The sequence below is a fragment of the Eubalaena glacialis genome, chromosome 3 (genome assembly GCF_028564815.1).
Source record: "Eubalaena glacialis isolate mEubGla1 chromosome 3, mEubGla1.1.hap2.+ XY, whole genome shotgun sequence".
Lineage (NCBI taxonomy): Eukaryota > Metazoa > Chordata > Mammalia > Artiodactyla > Balaenidae > Eubalaena > Eubalaena glacialis.
In genome coordinates, this window is record NC_083718.1 from 190,563,133 (window position 1) to 190,579,011 (window position 15,879).

The 15,879-nt window shown below is 64.4% G+C and overlaps 3 protein-coding genes across 17 annotated transcripts in view; 2 read left to right on the forward strand and 1 right to left on the reverse strand.

Moving 5' to 3' along the window:
- The window catches only part of PLEKHG5 (pleckstrin homology and RhoGEF domain containing G5), a 29,805-nt gene extending 19,315 nt beyond the window's left edge, over nt 1–10,490 (forward strand). For 7 of the 13 annotated variants that reach the window (XM_061185052.1, XM_061185058.1, XM_061185059.1 and 4 more), the window contains 18 exons: nt 381–441; nt 797–888; nt 1,342–1,478; nt 1,760–1,905; nt 2,492–2,707; nt 2,786–2,974; nt 3,278–3,373; nt 4,072–4,122; nt 4,446–4,595; nt 4,942–5,052; nt 5,181–5,330; nt 5,414–5,551; nt 5,718–5,837; nt 6,449–6,581; nt 6,675–6,790; nt 6,882–7,081; nt 7,550–8,326; nt 8,583–9,766. In XM_061185052.1, coding sequence (XP_061041035.1) covers nt 381–441; nt 797–888; nt 1,342–1,478; nt 1,760–1,905; nt 2,492–2,707; nt 2,786–2,974; nt 3,278–3,373; nt 4,072–4,122; nt 4,446–4,595; nt 4,942–5,052; nt 5,181–5,330; nt 5,414–5,551; nt 5,718–5,837; nt 6,449–6,581; nt 6,675–6,790; nt 6,882–7,081; nt 7,550–8,326; nt 8,583–8,592 — 2,893 coding nt within the window. In that variant the 3' untranslated portion in view covers nt 8,593–9,766. Of the gene's footprint in view, nt 1–380; nt 442–796; nt 889–1,341; nt 1,479–1,759; nt 1,906–2,491; nt 2,708–2,785; nt 2,975–3,277; nt 3,374–4,071; nt 4,123–4,445; nt 4,596–4,941; nt 5,053–5,180; nt 5,331–5,413; nt 5,552–5,717; nt 5,838–6,448; nt 6,582–6,674; nt 6,791–6,881; nt 7,082–7,549; nt 8,331–8,582; nt 9,767–10,274 lie in introns of those variants that run through there. The other 6 variants (XM_061185053.1, XM_061185064.1, XM_061185057.1 and 3 more) reach the window with 4 other exon arrangements.
- On the forward strand, nt 9,315–14,227 carry TNFRSF25 (TNF receptor superfamily member 25). The gene is made up of 13 exons (XM_061184143.1): nt 9,315–9,361; nt 9,669–9,677; nt 9,759–9,925; nt 10,080–10,278; nt 10,390–10,583; nt 10,782–10,916; nt 11,272–11,439; nt 11,531–11,609; nt 12,363–12,418; nt 12,517–12,624; nt 12,800–12,837; nt 13,295–13,475; nt 13,661–14,227. The coding sequence occupies exons 1-13, from the start codon at nt 9,315–9,317 to the stop codon at nt 13,981–13,983; spliced, it is 1,704 nt and encodes a 567-aa protein (XP_061040126.1). The 3' UTR covers nt 13,984–14,227.
- A 990-nt stretch (nt 14,228–15,217) lies between these two features.
- Nucleotides 15,218–15,879, reverse strand: part of ESPN (espin) — a 30,736-nt gene continuing 30,074 nt past the window's right edge. For all 3 annotated transcript variants that reach the window (XM_061187149.1, XM_061187150.1, XM_061187148.1), the window contains one exon: nt 15,218–15,371. In XM_061187149.1, coding sequence (XP_061043132.1) covers nt 15,224–15,371 — 148 coding nt within the window. In that variant the 3' untranslated portion in view covers nt 15,218–15,223. The remainder of the gene's footprint in view (nt 15,372–15,879) is intronic.

Below are 15,879 nucleotides of genomic sequence, written 5' to 3' on the forward strand. Positions count from 1 at the left end.
GTGAGGGGTTGGTGGGCACGGCAGACACCTGGGGGGTCCCAAGGCTGGGTCTCAGGTCACAGAGCCAGGGACTAGAGGCTTCAGAAGAGCTGACTGGAGACCCCGCCGGGCCCCTGCTGCTGCCCGGATTCCTGGAGGGTGAGCCTCTAGGGCTTCTGGGATCAGACTGTACCTGACTAGGTACCGCTGGGTGTGACTCCCGGGTTGGCCACCAGAGGGCGAACAGCCCCTCGTGAGTCCTGGCTTGCCTGAGCGAACCTGAGTTACCTGGTCACCTAGGGCCAGCAACGGGTGGGCAGCCAGCTGGGGCCCGCCCATATCCCACCCTGGTGAGGGCCCACCCACGCCTCCAACCTCTGCCCTCACCGGCTTCCTTGCAGGGACCGGAAGAGCACAGGCCTGAAGCTCTCCAAGAAGAAAGCCTGGAGGAGACACACAGATGTAAGGAGCCCCCAGGCTGGCAGAGCAGGCGCCCACAGCCTCTGCCCCTCCCGGGCCCTTTCCGTTCCCGAGGCTGGGCCCGTCTGCTCTAAGTTCCAGGACGAGGGATGGGGCCTGGAGTGAGCGTGTCCCTCCCTCGCCCCCCAGCCCTGTAGCCCAGTCCTGTTTACCTTAGCCCAGGTGGGGGATGCTCCAGGAGCTCCTGCCTCCACGGAGGGATGCCAGGTGCCTCCCTGGGACGGAAGAGGGCTGGGAGACCCCTGCGTTCACTTCCCTGCTGGGGTTCCCATCCGGAACCCTGGGGTGGGGAGGCTAGGGGGCGAGGGGTGCGGAACTGAGACCCCTGTCCTGTCAGGACCCAAGCAAGGAGTGCTTCACGCTGAAATTTGACCTGAACGTGGATATCGAGACAGAGATCGTGCCAGCCATGAAGAAGAAGACGCTGGGGTAGGGCTTGGTGGGGAGAACGGGGCTGGGGGGCAGGTGTGGCCTCCTGCAGGTGTGACTGTGTGTGTCTGTGTGGTGACCTGTGAACAAGCATGTCCCCCACCTGTGGGCACCCCACCCATGTGCAGTGAGGGCCGGGGTGCCGTGTTTGTATCCCAGCCCCTGCGCATGGTCCAGTCCTGCGGGGGTGAACGGGTGTGGACGGACATGCAACGGTGTCTGTCTGCCCTGGTGTGTAGACGTGAACATGTGAGGGCAGGGGCGTGTTGTCTCGTGTGTAGACGCACGCAGGAGCGTGTGAACCTCTGTGGGAAGGTGTGTATGTGCGCACGGACCTGTGTGTGATCCCCTGGGTGTCTCCCTTTTGGGTGGGCGGGGTGGCGCTGGGGCTTTGGACAGGGTGGAGGTCCACGTGACGGCCCCCAGCACACACGCACCTCCTGTCCCGGGCAGGGAGGTGCTGCTGCCAGTATTTGAAAGGAAGAGCATTGCGCTGGGCAAAGTGGATATCTACCTGGACCAGTCCAACACGCCCCTGTCCCTCACCTTTGAGGCCTACAGGTTTGGGGGACACTACCTGCGGGTCAAAGGTGAGCAGATGACTAGATGGGCCGGGTTTCTGGGGCATGGCTGGGTCCCTTGGGGAGGGTGCTTCTTCCCAGGCTCAGGTTCCCATTGGCCATGGCCTTGAGCAAGCTCATTACCATACAGGTGTCTCTGCTGGGCGGCAGTGCCAGGCGTTGGCAGGGCGGGGCTTCAGGGGAGAGCAGCCAGGCCTTGGTTTGGATCCTTGGGGGAGAGGGTACTGGGGCCCCCTTCTCCACTGGGCCTGGGCGTTGAGGACCTCTACTTGTCCCTAATGCCACCCCAGCCAAGCCAGGGGACGAAGGGAAGGTAGAGCAGGGGGTGAAGGACTCCAAGTCCCTGAGTCTGCCAATCCTGCGGCCAGCCGGGGCCGGGCCCCCCACCCAGGAGCGCGTGGACCCGCAGAGCCGCCGGGAGAGCCTGGACATCCTGGTGAGGAGGGGCTGTGTCGGGGCTGGGGACGGGGAGGGGCCAGAGGGGAGGTCACCTGGGCGCCTCGCTGCTCCCTCTGGGGGCTTTACTTTCCGCTTCTGGGAAATGGGGCTGGCCTTGAGGATACGGGGCCCTCTCTGGATCTAACCATACCCCACGGTGATGGGCCTCGTCTCTGAGAGTCTGCTTGTGCCCGAGGACTCTGTGTGTGTGTGTGTGTGTGTGTGTGTCTAAGCAGACATTGCGTGGGGAGCGAGACTTTGTGTGTCACTGGTTGTGTTCATGAGTATGTGTCGGGGATCCACTTGGATCTGGGCTGCTGAGTGCATCTGAGTGTGTGTGTGACTCTGCGTGTTCTCCCCACCCGCTTCATGCTGCTGGCTGGGGCGGCAGGCGGGAGGGGGATCCAGCTGTGTCTGTCTGGACCTTCCAGCCCCCAGAGCACGTGTAGGTCTCAGGAGAGGCGGCGCCCCAGGGTGCCGGGGCGTGCAGAGACCCTCCTGCCTCCCAGGCTGGCCAAGGTCCTGGAAACCCACCATGAGGTGGGGCTGTGGGGGTCTGGCCCTGACGCCTGCTCCCCGGCCAGGCCCCTGGCCGCCGACGCAAGAACATGTCGGAGTTCCTGGGGGAGGCGAGCATCCCCGGGCAGGAGCCCCCAGCGCCCTCCAGCTGCTCTCTGCCCAGCGGCAGCAGTAGTGGCAGCAGCAGCAGCAGTGGCGGCAGTGACAGCTGGAAGAACCGGGCGGCCAGTCGCTTCAGTGGCTTCTTCAGCTCAGGCCCCAGCACCAGCGCCTTCGGCCGGGTATGTGGGCGCGTGGGCCCTGGGGCAGGGCAGCTGGCTGGCCTTGACCCCTGACCCTGACCACAGGCCTGCTTTCAGGAGGTGGACAAACTGGAGCAGCTGGAGGGCAAGCTGCATGCCTACAGCCTCTTCGGGCTGCCCAGGCTGCCCCGGAGGCTGTGCTTTGACCACGACTCGTGGGAGGAGGAAGGTGACGAAGAGGAGGACGAGGACGACGCCTGCCTGCGGCTGGAGGACAGCTGGCGGGAGCTCATCGACGGGCACGAGGTGGGTGCCGCCCGTGGCCTTCCCCTCCCTCCTCAGGGAAAGGGGGACGTTATCCCCCTACTCCACGGGGCCCTTCCTAGGGTGACGGGATGTTCCACGGGACAGCCCTGCCAGGCTGCTCTCACCGTTAACCCGCTTTGGAGGAACTCAGGCAAGGTGAAAATGTGGCTGGCCCAGAACTTGGGGGACCCCTGTGTCTCAGCTGGGAAAAAGGTTGCGTGCAGGGCCGCTCACCCTTCTCCCCCTGCTCCGGCCATCCCGGCACGCGCCGGGGCTCCTGTAGACACCCTGCCCTTCCCACAGAAGCTGACCCGGCGGCAGTGCCACCAGCAGGAGGCGGTGTGGGAGCTCCTGCACACAGAGGCCTCCTACATTAAGAAACTGAGGGTGATCACCAACGTGAGTATGGGGTGGGCCCAGAGCCACTCCGCCTACCTGCCCTCCCGTGGCCTCCTCTGGGTGCCCCTGAGCAGAGTTTGGGCCTTTGCAGAAGAAGCAGGTGTTAAGCAACAGAGGGGAAGGAAAGTGGGAGAAGGGCCACACCCTGGGGTGGAGGTGATTCCCAAGGGCCCCGGGGAACCTGCGAGGGGGCTTGGGGTGAGTTTGCCAGGTTGAGCTGATTAATACAGACCTCATCCTTTCACTCATCCTTTCATCGGCTGTTTCTAAACACCTGCTATGTGCCAGGTGCCCAGCAGCCCACACCCTAGACGAGGAGGCAGAATGGGTAGGCACTGGGGGATGTGTGTAGGGACTTCGACCTTGGGGGAGCACCTGTCCTGGGCTTGTGGGTTCAAGGAAGGCACCCTCGGGGCAGAAGCTCCAGACTGCGCCAGGGCAGAGGTGGAGGAGAGAGTTCCAGGTGTGGCTGCAAGGGCAGTGTCCCAGAGCTTCCCTCCAGGAGGGGCCTGGGCAGGGGGACCCCCAGGTGGGCCGTTGGGGCCGTCTTTTCTCAAAGTGTGAACCCTCTCTGTCCCAGGCTGCCTCAGGGCCTCCCAGGATGGGGAAGGGGTAGAGGGGAGCCTAAGAGTCTGGGTGGGGCGTCGGGACTGGGACACCCCCCCTCCACCAGCTGCAGTGCTCCCTGCCCCCCACAGCTGTTCCTGTGCTGCCTCCTGAATCTGCAAGAGTCAGGGCTGCTGTGTGAGGTGCGTCAGGGCCTGGGGGTGCGGCGGACAGTACCAGAAAGTAGCGGGGGAGGGGGGAGGGGCTAGAGCAAGGGAGGGGACAGACAGGGGCGGGGCTGACTGGTGGAGTAGGTGAGGGGTGGGGCCTGGCCTCAGTGGGTGGGGCTGGGGCTGCAGAAAGGGTGGGGCGGCGCCTGGAACCAGGGTGTGGGGATGGGGGCGTGCTGAAGAAAGGTGGGAGCGGGGGCCAACGGGTGGTGGGAGGGGAGGGGAGGGGAGGGGGACGGTCAGGGGCGGGGCCCGGTGGAGGGGCGGGGCCGAGCGCACCTCCCACCCACCCACAGGTGGAGGCGGAGCGCCTGTTCAGCAACGTCCCGGAGATCGCGCGGCTGCACCGCGGGCTGTGGGGCAGCGTGATGGCGCCGGTGCTGGAGAAGGCGCGGCGCACGCGGGCGCTGCTGCAGCCCGCGGATTTCCTCAAAGGCTTTAAGATGGTACGGGCCGGGTCGGACGCAGGCAGGGACACTGAGGCGGGGCTGGGCGCCGATCCCATCTGCCCATCACCCCAGCCTCCCCCTGACCGATGGCCCGAATGACCCTTAGTGGTCAGAGGCGTGGAATTCAGAATCGGTTGCCCTGGTGTGAACCCCACGTGGCCATGTACCCTTGCTACCTGGCCGAGGGTGATCGCTTTCGCTGAGGCTTCCTCACGTGGAAAACAGGGACAATAAGCTTGCCCCCTGCGGTGGTCGCGAAAGGCAGTAAGGAAGAGCGAGGGCCGGGCCCAGCCCGCGGGGAGCGCGCGGTAACCGGTGCTGTGCTTGTTCCGCCCTGCGACAGTTCGGCTCCCTCTTCAAGCCCTACATCCGATACTGCATGGAGGAGGAGAGCTGCATGGAGTACATGCGGGGCCTACTACGCGACAACGACCTCTTCCGGGCCTACGTCACGGTGAGGGCGGGTGGGGCTCGCTGGTGGGCCCGGGCACAGGACGGTGGGCCCACCTGGGCGGCAGGTGCAGGGGGGGCTGGCGGTGGGCGTGGCCTGCCATGAGCCCCGCCCCCGCCTCCCCGCCGCAGTGGGCCGAGAAGCACCAGCAGTGCCAGCGGCTGAAGCTGAGCGACATGCTGGCCAAGCCCCACCAGCGGCTCACCAAGTACCCGCTGCTGCTCAAGTCGGTGCTAAGGAAGACCGACGAGCCGCGCGCCAAGGAGGCCGTCGTCACCATGGTAACTGGGGCGGCGGGCAGGGTCCCTCCCTGGCTTGCGGCCCCTCCCGGCCCTGTACCTGAACTGCCCTGGCCGACCCGTAGATCGGCTCGGTGGAGCGCTTCATCCACCACGTGAACGCGTGCATGCGGCAGCGACAGGAGAGGCAGCGGCTGGCGGCTGTCGTGAGCCGCATCGACGCCTACGAGGTGGTGGAGGGCAGCAACGACGAGGTGGACAAGGTGGGCGCCTCCATCTGTGCGGGGGTCGCTGGCCCTGCTGGGAGCGAGGAAGGGCCAAACTGGCAGACAGATGGGAGGCTATGCTGGGAATCTCTCTGGAGGACTCCCCGCTGAGATGAGGAGTCAGACTCTGACCTCTCCAGCACCTGCCCCCTCAAACCCCCAGCTCCTGAAGGAATTTCTACATCTGGACCTGACGGCACCCATCCCTGGCGCCTCCCCTGAGGAGACACGCCAGCTGCTGCTGGAAGGGAGCCTGAGGATGAAGGAGGGGAAGGACAGCAAGGTGACTCCACCCCACACCCAGGGCCCTCGCGCCACCCCCTCTTACCCTGTGGGTTTCGAACACCCCTTCCTTGGGACCTCTTGTGATTCTTAGCTGCCCAGTCACTTGGGTGGCAATTTAAGAACTGGTGACTTTATGATCGTATGAGGGATGATTATCTGCCTGCCGTTTACTCTTTACAAATACAGCAGCGGGGTCCCAGCCCATCAGGTGCCATTCTAGCCCACTTGCCAGTGCCACATGTGTTCCTGGTGGGAAGGAGGGGGCACCTTCCGTGAGCAGGACAGGAACAGCCCAGAGTCTTGCTACTGAGCTATTAATTTTTCAGGCACTGTGTAACCCAGAGCCTACAAAGCGTGATTTTAAAACCACCTTCCTTTTCCTCTTTAATGTAAACTTTTAACTGGCATAAATCACAAGTATATCGCTTGATGAAAGAAAATCGGCTTGCCCTTCATTTGAATTTTACTCTCAGATTCGTGGGGAGTCGGGGAAGGGAGGTGTTTGACACCAGTACTCCCAGGAGAGGGTGTTGCCGCAGACAGGCTGAGGGTCCCTGCCCTGGCCCTGACCTCTGGCTTCTCCTGCTTCCACGGCCTCCCGTCCCCAAGATGGACGTGTACTGCTTCCTCTTCACCGACCTGCTCTTGGTGACCAAGGCGGTGAAGAAGGCAGAGAGGACCAAGGTGATCAGGCCACCGCTGCTGGTGGAAAAGATCGTGTGCCGGGAGCTTCGGGACCCTGGTGAGGAGCCCGGCCCCGCCGCCCCTGGGCAGGGCCTGGGACGGGCAGGGGCCGTGGTCTCAGCCAGCGCTGAGGCGAGCCCTTCCTAACCAGGGTCCTTCCTTCTCATCTACCTGAACGAGTTCCACAGCGCCGTGGGGGCCTACACGTTCCAGGCCAGCGGCCAGGCTTTGTGCCGTGGCTGGGTGGACGCCATCTACGATGCCCAGGTGAGAGCAGAGCGGTGGGCAGGCTGGCAGGGCGGCCTGGTGGGGGCCGCTGCTCACAGCCCGCTGGGGCCCTGTGCACCCACACCCGCAGAACCAGCTTCAGCAGCTGCGCATGCAGGAGCACCCAGGCGGCCAGCAGCACCTGCAGAGCCTGGCAGAGGAGGAGGATGAGCAGGAGGAAGAGGAGGAGGAGGACGACGAGGAGGAGGAAGGAGGGGAGAGTAGCACTTCGGCGGCCAGTTCCCCTACCATCCTGCGCAAAAGCAGCAACAGCCTCGACTCGCAGCGCTGGTACGTTTGTCCAGGACCACCCAGCCAGCCAGAGCAGGGCAGGTACTCCAGCCACGACTCTTGACCCCGAGGCCATTAGCACTGGACAGGGCCGGTCACATCCGTTTCCTCTGAACGGCTTTATGATGTGAACCCAGTGGGGGTGGGGATGGGGGCTCTGTCTCCCACCAGAGTCCGGGGGAGGATGGCAAACGGTTTTCAACTTGAGTGCCAAATCTGGTACATTAGTGGTAGCTGCCTGGAGCTGAGCTGAAGATTCTTAGACTGTATCCAACAGGAGATGCCGTGGTCACGACAGACACCATTATTGATACCTGTGTTGTGGGCTCAGGTGTCACCTGCTTGCCATCTCTTGAGCCTTGAGCTCCAGGAGGGCAGAGGCTGTAGACTTCTGCATTGCCCAGCGTGGGCTGCACCAGGCCATCTCGGTTTCCTTTGGCTGGGCTGACTCTCCTCTCGGCTCCACAGTGTCTCGGATGGCTCCACGGAGACCCTGGCCATGGTGGTGGTGGAGCCTGGGGAGATGCTGTCCTCTCCTGAGTTCGAGGGCGGCCCCTTCAGCTCCCAATCCGACGAGACCTCTCTCAGCACCACCGCCTCATCTGTCACGCCCACCAGCGAGCTGCTGCCCCTGGGCCCAGTGGATGGCCGCTCCTGCTCCATAGACTCCGCCTACGGCACCCTCTCCCCGACCTCCCTGCAAGACTTTATGGCCCCAGCCCCTACGGTGGAGCCAGCACTCCGGCCCCCAGAGTCATCACAAGCCCCTTCACCCCCACCCTCGCCCCGCCTCCGCCGACGCACTCCTGTCCAGCTGCTGCCCTGTCTGCCCCACCTGCTCAAGTCCAAATCTGAGGCCAGTCTCCTCCAGCTGCTATCGGGGGCCACCACCCGTGGAGCGCCCCCAGCCCCTAGCCGCAGCCTGTCGGAACTCTGCTTGGCTGCTACCGTCCCTGGCACCAGGACTCAGGGCTCCCCTCAGGAAGCTGGGCCCAGCTGGGATTGCCAGGGGGCACCAGGCCCTGGCAGTGGCCCCGAGCTGTCAGAGCTGGAGGGTGGAGCCGGCTACCCAGGTGGGGAGCCCAAAGGACCCACCAGGAGGAGCAGAGAGCTGTCCTCGCGGGCCTCGCCCAGGGTCCAGCCTGAGCCCCCCCCAGGGACCTCTGCCCAGCACAGGAAGCTGACGTTGGCCCAGCTCTACCGAATCAGGACCACCCTGCTGCTTAACTCCACCCTCACTGCCTCGTGAGTGGCCTGGCCTGGGGCGGAGGACAGGTGGCCCAGTGTGCTGGGGGCACTATCATGGCGGGGAGCAGATGGCATTTGGGGACGGGTATGGGAGAGGGAGCCTGAGACCGGCCTCAGTGCCTGGTGAGGATGAAACAGTGGGCAGTGGTGAAGAAGAGGCCTGAGGGTTCCGGTCGGGAGGAGAGGGTGGCTGGAGCCCCTCCGAATGCCTTCAGCCAAGGAAGGACCACCTCTCCCCTCCTCTCCACTGCAGGGAGGTCTGAGCAGAGGGAGGCTCCCAAGGGTGCCACTGACCAAGGGACAGCAGACAGCACGCCTCCTGGGGTGTGCCGGCCCCTGCTCCAGCTGCCGCCTTAGGTGTGCACGAGCGGAGTGCTGGGCAGGACCCCTGCCACCGCCCCCAGGGCCCAATTTGCACTTTGCCAGACTGGATGGAAGTGGAGGAGGGCTCAGCAGAGGCCCAGGCCCAGGCTGCAGGACCCCCTCACAGTCGTCACTGTCACTAACCTGCCTGTGCCTCTGCCCCCCAGCCTAGGCAGGGTCCCTTGCCCCATACTCCCTGAAGTCACCAGCTCCTAGCCTCTGGGCTGGGCTCCAGGGCTGGGATCCCAGGCAGCCCTTCCCACCTCCACCCTCATCTGGCCCCAAATGGGACGGTTCCCCTGCCCTCACCTCCCTCCCTCCCTCCCTCCCTCCCTCCCACCTACCCACCCACCTAGTCCTTGGGTTGGGCTCCGTGTAAAGTTGCATATTTATTGAGCTTTTGATTCTTTTATAAAGACTTGTATATACTCCACCGGAAAGAGTCCTTTGCTTTTGGAACGCCCCCCTTTCGGGACTCAGGTGCACTTGGGCGCCTCCCTGGGCTCCCGCCCCCTCCCTCCGGTGGGGCCCTGCTGGAAGAGACTGTGGGAGAAGTGAATTAGTGGGGCGGAGATCGCCTGACCTGTACTCCCAAGATCAACCCCTGTCCCCTGCCGCAGACATGAGGTCCACCACTAGAGCCCCCCACGAGGTGCCCTCCCCCACGTGGTACCTTAGAGGGCCCTGCCCTGAGCCACCCCTCTGAGCTTATGCCAGGGTGGGCCATGGTCTCAGGCTCTGCTGAGAGTACCCCCTAGAACTCCCCTCCAGGGCGGGGGGGGTGGGCACGCAGTACGTGGGGAGGGTGGGTCTCCCACCTGGATACTTCTGGCCCAACCCCTCATGGCTGAGGGCGGGCTCTGAGGCCCAGAGAGGGGAGGTCACCTCCCTAGGAAGCGTTGGTCTCAGGGTTGAAGCTAGAACCCAGGCGTGGGACCTGGCTGCAGCCCTGTGCTGTGTGCACCTCGCCCACCAGCCGCCTCAGGTGAGCTCAGGTACGGGCTTCGGCCTGGGGGCTCGCTTCCCGGTACCGGCGGCCCCGCCCTGCCCCTCCCCCTCCCCCTAGGCGGGCTCCTCGGGCGGCGCGGGGTGGGCGGGGCGGGCCTGCGGGCGCCGGCCTGGGCCCCACCCGCGGCGGGCGGAGCGGGGAAGCCCGGGTCGGGTCGAGGGCCCAGCGTGGCGCCCAGGGCCATGGAGCCGCGGCCCAGGGCGTGTGCAGCGGCGCTGACTGCGGTGAGTGGGGTCGCGGGGGCACGACCTCGAGCCTGGCTGGGGCCTGAGTCCCCGAGGCGGCGGAGGAAGGGGACGCGGGGATGGGGTGGGGGTGGGGATAGGAGTCTCCGATCCGGCCTCGCTGGGGGCTGGGCCGGCCCCTCTTCCGACCTAGTTAGAGGTTCAGCCGGGGTGGGGCCCTTCCGCCGAGAGGAAACACCCTCTCGGGGGCCGGAGGGATCTGGGGGCCCCAGGCAGAGAAAGATCAGGGCCCCCCACCTTACCAAGGGCGTGGGTGGGGGTGGGGACCGCCTGATGCCCAGCCTTGTGAGAGGGGCTGGCGGGAACCCTCTTCTCTGCTTCTCCCAAGCCTGGTCTGTGCACAGGGGAAGGAAGTTAGTCCAGAGCCCCACCCATGGGCACCCCTTTGGGGCAAGAACCTGAGAAGTGGGCTGCTCTGTGGGCACGTGCTGGAGCCTCTGAAGGGTGGGGAGACCGGCTAGAGAGAGTCCCCTGCCTGGGCAGCCAGGCTGGGAGCCAGCAGCCCCTGTCCCGCAGGCCCTCCTCCTCCTCCTGCTGGGTGCCCAGGGCCAGGGCAGCACTCCCAGCCCCAGGTGTGACTGTGTGCACAGCTTCCAGAAGAGGAGTGGTCTGGTCTGCTGCAGGGGCTGTCCAGCAGGTGAGCAGCTGAAGGGGTGGGAGGGACGTGGCGGGAAGTGAGGGCCCATGGGGCAGGCGGGGGTCAGGAGGGCTGGGGAGTGGTGGTAGGCAGGCCAGGGATGGGGCGAGGGGGGGCTGGGAGGGAAGTAGGGAGCCCGGGATAGGAAGGCGGAGGGGAAGGCGGCAGCCCTCTTTGACCCCAGGTTGGGTTCCACAGGGCACTACCTGAAGGCCCCCTGCACAAAGCCCTGTGGCATCCCCACCTGTCTCCCGTGCCCCCGGGGCACCTTCCTGGCCTGGGAGAACCACCACAAGACCCGCTGTGCCCGCTGCCAGGCCTGTGATGAGGAGGGTGAGGGGCTGCCTAGTGCTTGGGGGCAGGGCGGCTCTGGAGGACAGGCCCTGGCCAGGGTCTTTCTGAAGAAAGTGGCTGGCTCGAGCCCAGCCTTTGGCTGGGAGAGCCCTGTGCCCACCCCACCCCGGTGCCCTCTACCCTGATCCTGCCTCAGGATGCCTTTGTGCCCTCTCATCCTGGTGACCTTCCAGCTTCTGGTCTGTGGTGATCCCCACACTTCTCTCACTTTGGGGGTGGCCCTGTCTCTGCTCTCCTCATCTCCATTCTCCAGGGGACCTGTCCTGCCTCTCTGTGGGGCTCTTTGGCTCTGACAGTCTCTGCTCTCCCCCGTCTCCCCAAATCCCCCTGCCAGCCTCCCAGGTGGCCCTGAAGAACTGCTCGGCGGTGGCGGACACCCACTGCGGCTGCAAGCCAGGCTGGTTCATGGACTGCGTTGTCAGCCAGTGTCCCCACAGCTCTCCCTTTCGCTGCCACCCGTGCCCAGACTGTGAGGCCCTGCACCGCCGCACACGGGCCCCCTGTGGGTACCCCCGATCCGGGCCGTCTACTCCCACACCCTTCCCCTGCCTCCTTCTCTCCCGTCCTGACCCACACCATCTCCCGGACCACAGGTTCCAGCGGAGACACTCACTGTGGGACCTGCCTGCCCGGCTTCTATGAATATGGCAACAGCTGCGTGTCCTGCCCCACGTAACTTCCTGGCTGCCCTGGGCTGGGGGAAGGGAGGCTGGGAGCAGAGTGGGGATCGCGGGTCAGGGAGGAGGGGGCTTGGCCCTGTGGTAAGTGGGTCCCACTTCAGGCAAACACTGGATGGTAAAGAGAAATTTGAATTCACCTTATGTCAGATAAATAAGGGGGCATATCTTCACTTTATGTCATACTTTCCTTTAGTAATCCTTCCAGCCCTACGTTAAGGATAGGATGTGTCACTTACAGAGAGAGTCGCGTTAATATAGTTTCAAAACTTGGGCTGAGATTCAAGATCTGCCCCTTGTTCTCGGAGGGATCTTGGGCAAGTTACTTCACCTCTCCGATCTGTGGCCTCCCCACCTGAACGTGGGGGTGTTAGTGGCTCTCCCCAGGGCTCTGATTAAGGGGTGACTAACTTTATTCACTCATCTGCTCCACAAGTGTTTCTTGAGCATCTATCATTTCCAGACACCGTTCTAGGTGCTGGGGAAACAACAGGGAACAAAAGAGGCAAATCCCAGAGTTGACATTCTAGTGACCCTCAGTCTAGTCTAGAAGAAGCTCAATAAGTAGTGTTTCTTGTTATTGTTATGGACACCAGTGACGTTTCAGCAGTACTTGGGGAACATTCTTGGGTAGAGTGAGGTTCTCAGGAGGGAAGGGCCTCCTGGATGGAGAAGATGTCAGGTGGTCCTGAGCAGTCCCCCGCGGTGTGTACTCCCTCACCCTCCACCGCATCCCCTCCCCTTGCAGGAGCACCCTTGGGGGCTGTCCTGTGCCCTGTGTGGCTGTCTGTGGCTGGAGGCAGGGTAGGTGGTGAAATGGAAACTCCAGTGGGAGAGCTGGGAGGGGCTGAGGGGAGGGTGGGGGATGGCTACCACCCACCACCCACCAGCTGCTCTTTCAGTGTTCTGGGTCCAGGTGCTCCTGGCAGGCCTGGTGGTCCCACTCCTGCTTGGTGCCACCCTGACCTACACATACCGCCGCTGCCAGCTTTGCAAGGCCATGGTTCCTGGTAAGCGCACACGCGCCCACGTTCCTAGAGGCCTGGGGTCAGGATGGGTAGCCCAGAGCCCATTCAGCCTGATGCAGTGGGGGAAACTGAGGCAGGGAGTGCTGGGAGTGGGTGCAGAGGGACGCAGGTTCCGGAGCCTTGCCTGGTTGCTGATTAGACTCTCTGTGTCTCTCAGCAGGTGAAGCTGGGGTGGAGGCCCTGACCCCCCTGCAGGTAAGATTCTCAGTAGTGTTCTAGGATGAGAGTGAGCAAGCCTTCCGGAGCTGAGCGGCTGGGCCTTACTATAACTCGTGATCCCAGCGCGGCGCCTGGTAGCTGGCACGGAGTAGACCTCACGAACACATGTGCTGAGTTATCAGTGAGTGAGAGCAGCTCAGGGCCCATCCTCAAGTGGCTCTGAGTCTACGGGGGTCCAGACAGGTAAACAGAAGCGAACAGTTCAGTAGGAAGAGTATCACCACGGCGAGGCCTCTACCAGGATTGGCGGAACAAGGAGGGGGCAGCAGGGGCAGGGCATTCCAGGCAGAAGAGATAGCTCTGCTACTGGGTCACAGTGAGAGAGCACGGCCACTGGGGGATGTTTGCTGACTGAGCCAGGGATGCCCACCCCTGGCCAGAGGCCCCAGAGCCAGGCAAGCGAGGCTGACCTGGGGCCTCTCTTGGCTTCCAGGCCACCCACCTCTCACCCCCGGACAGCAGCCCCACCCTTCTGGTAACACCCAGCAGCAGTGAGAAGGTCTGCACCGTCCAGCTGGTAGGCAGCAGCTGGACCTCTGGCTCTCCCCAGGCCCAGGAGGCGCCCTGCCCGGAGGTGACCTGGTCCTGGGACCAGCTGCCCAGCAGAGCTCTTGGTAAGGGATTTCAGGGCCCTGAGGCCTTGACCCCATTCTCCTGAGTCCGAGGTGATAAGCTGTGCTTTCCTGAGGCCACCTGCCCACTTCCCGTCCCCTAACTGACCAGGTGGACCTCCCTGCCCTGCCGGGCCCCTGCCGCTTGGCCCCTGCCCGCATTCCCCATTGGCTCTCTCTGGCCGCAGGCCCGCCGCCCCCGCCCTCGCCAGCGCCCCCTGCAGGCTCGGCGGCCGCCATACTCCAGCCGGGCCCGCAGCTCTACGACGTGATGGACGCGGTGCCCGCGCGGCGCTGGAAGGAGTTCGTGCGCACGCTGGGGCTGCGCGAGGCGGAGATCGAGGCGGTGGAGGTAGAGGTCAGGCGCTTCCGCGACCAGCAGTACGAGATGCTCAAGCGCTGGCGCCAGCAGCAGCCCGCGGGCTTGGGCGCCGTCTACGCCGCCCTGGAGCGCATGGGGCTGGACGGCTGCGCCGAGGACCTGCGGAGCCGTCTGCAGCGTGGCCCGTAACGCCGGGGCCCACCCGCCACTTCGAGGCTCTGGTGGCCCTTGCAGAAGCCCTAAGTACGGTTACTTATGCGTGTAGACATTTAATGTCACTTATTAAGCCCCAGGCACGGCCCTGCGTAGCAGCGCCAGCCAGCCTCACCCCTGCACCCCCCCAGGGTTCTAGTTAAGGCGAGGAAGCGCCAACGACCATCAGCTGTTTCTCGGCCTGTGTTTGGCTGAGGCCTTGGTATTATTAAATCTATGAAAAAAAGCTGCTGCTTGGTGTTTCCGCGGAACAGGGGGTGTTAAGTGGCCCAGGCTTGGTTTCCCAGGGGCGTCGAAAGGGCCAGAAGTCTTGCCACACACGGTGGAGGCCAGTGTGGCCCTTAGCCCAAGCCTGCCCCTCTGGCTCCGCCGTGGCCCAGTTACCCCGAGGAGCGGAAGTCGCGGTGACGACGAGTGAGAGTGAGCATGAGCCCCGGGCGGCTGAGAGAGCTTTAATGCGGGTGCGAGGTGGCGGGGACCGGGGAGGCAGCAGTTGGAGACACAGGTTCAGGATCCCTCGTCCTCCACTCACTCCACCAGGACAGTGAAAGGGTCCGGGGAGTGCGGGGCCTGGCTGGGGACGGCGCGCAGACTTGGAGGTGGGGCGCCGGGAGCGGCAACTCTGTCCCGACGAGCAGTTTGCAGTTTTCATCGTTTCTGGTAAACAAATGACTGAGAGGAAACCCTCGGCGGGGATGGGAAATGCGGCCGGGGCTGGGCCGGGCGCTGATCTGGGTCAGGGAGAGAGGAAAACCCCTTCCCCGAGCGCGGGGCCTGCCTCCGCCCAGGATGCGCCAGCGACGCGGGTTCCGGGGTGCAGGGGAGGGGGCGGCAGCCGGGCGCGCGACCCGCAGGAAAACAAAGTCACCACCCACGGGGCTGGGGAGAGCTCTGCACACTTTGACATTCAACGAACATGCAAATATATGTAAGTAGGCATGCAAATAAGCAGCGTCTTTTTGCGTCAACAGCTTGGGCACTTTTTCTGGGCGACTGCGGCGGCGGGCGCGCTCCAGCGTCGCCCGGAGCTGGGGATGCGGGTGCCGGGGGGTGGGGGTGGGGGAGGGGGGGTGCCCGGGGTAGGGGGTCAAGGAGGGGTTCCAGAGCGGGAGGGGAGGGCGGCGCGGCTCCCAGCCCTTCGGCCTGGGCCTGGCAGGCCGGGGCGGGGTCTGGGGGCGGCCCCAAGCTCGCGAGGCTGCGAGCAGGAGGGCGGCGTCTAGTACTTAGCGATGTCCCCCTTCTTCAGGATGATCTGTCGCTGCCAGGGCGCCAGCTTGCTCTCGTCGTAGCCGAGCGTCCGCAGCTTCTCCGACTGCTCTTTCTCCCGCTGCATCTCCTCCTGCTTCTGTCGCGCCTCCTCTTTCCTGGGCGTGGGGTGGGGGGCACAATCCCGGGCAAGGGTGAGAGGGTGGGCCAGGCCCCATGGGGGGGGTCACCGGTGGCAAGGAGTGGGTTACTGAGGGCAGGGGCGGGGTTGCTGGGGACAGAGGCACTAATGAATGGTGGGCAGGGCAATGGGTTGTAGGGGTAGAAGGTGACTGGGGACAGGGGGTGGGTTAGGAGGCATGTGGGCGGGATTGCTGGGGACAGAGGAGCTTGACTGGGGGCAGATTGGGGTCACTGGGGGACACACAGGAGCTGGGAAAGCGAGAGGCTGTAGCTGGGTTATTGCTGGCTGGGGGCGTTACTGGAAACAGAGGTGCTGGGTGACACTGTGACAGAGAGTTAGGAGGGCGTGGTGCGGGGGCTAGGACCCGAGTTCGCAGGGACTGGGGTTGGGCTGCTGGGGAACAGAGGGACCACATTATTAGGAGACAGGGGCTGGGTGATTAGGGGCAGGTTATTAGACCATGGCTAGACCTGCACTGCTGA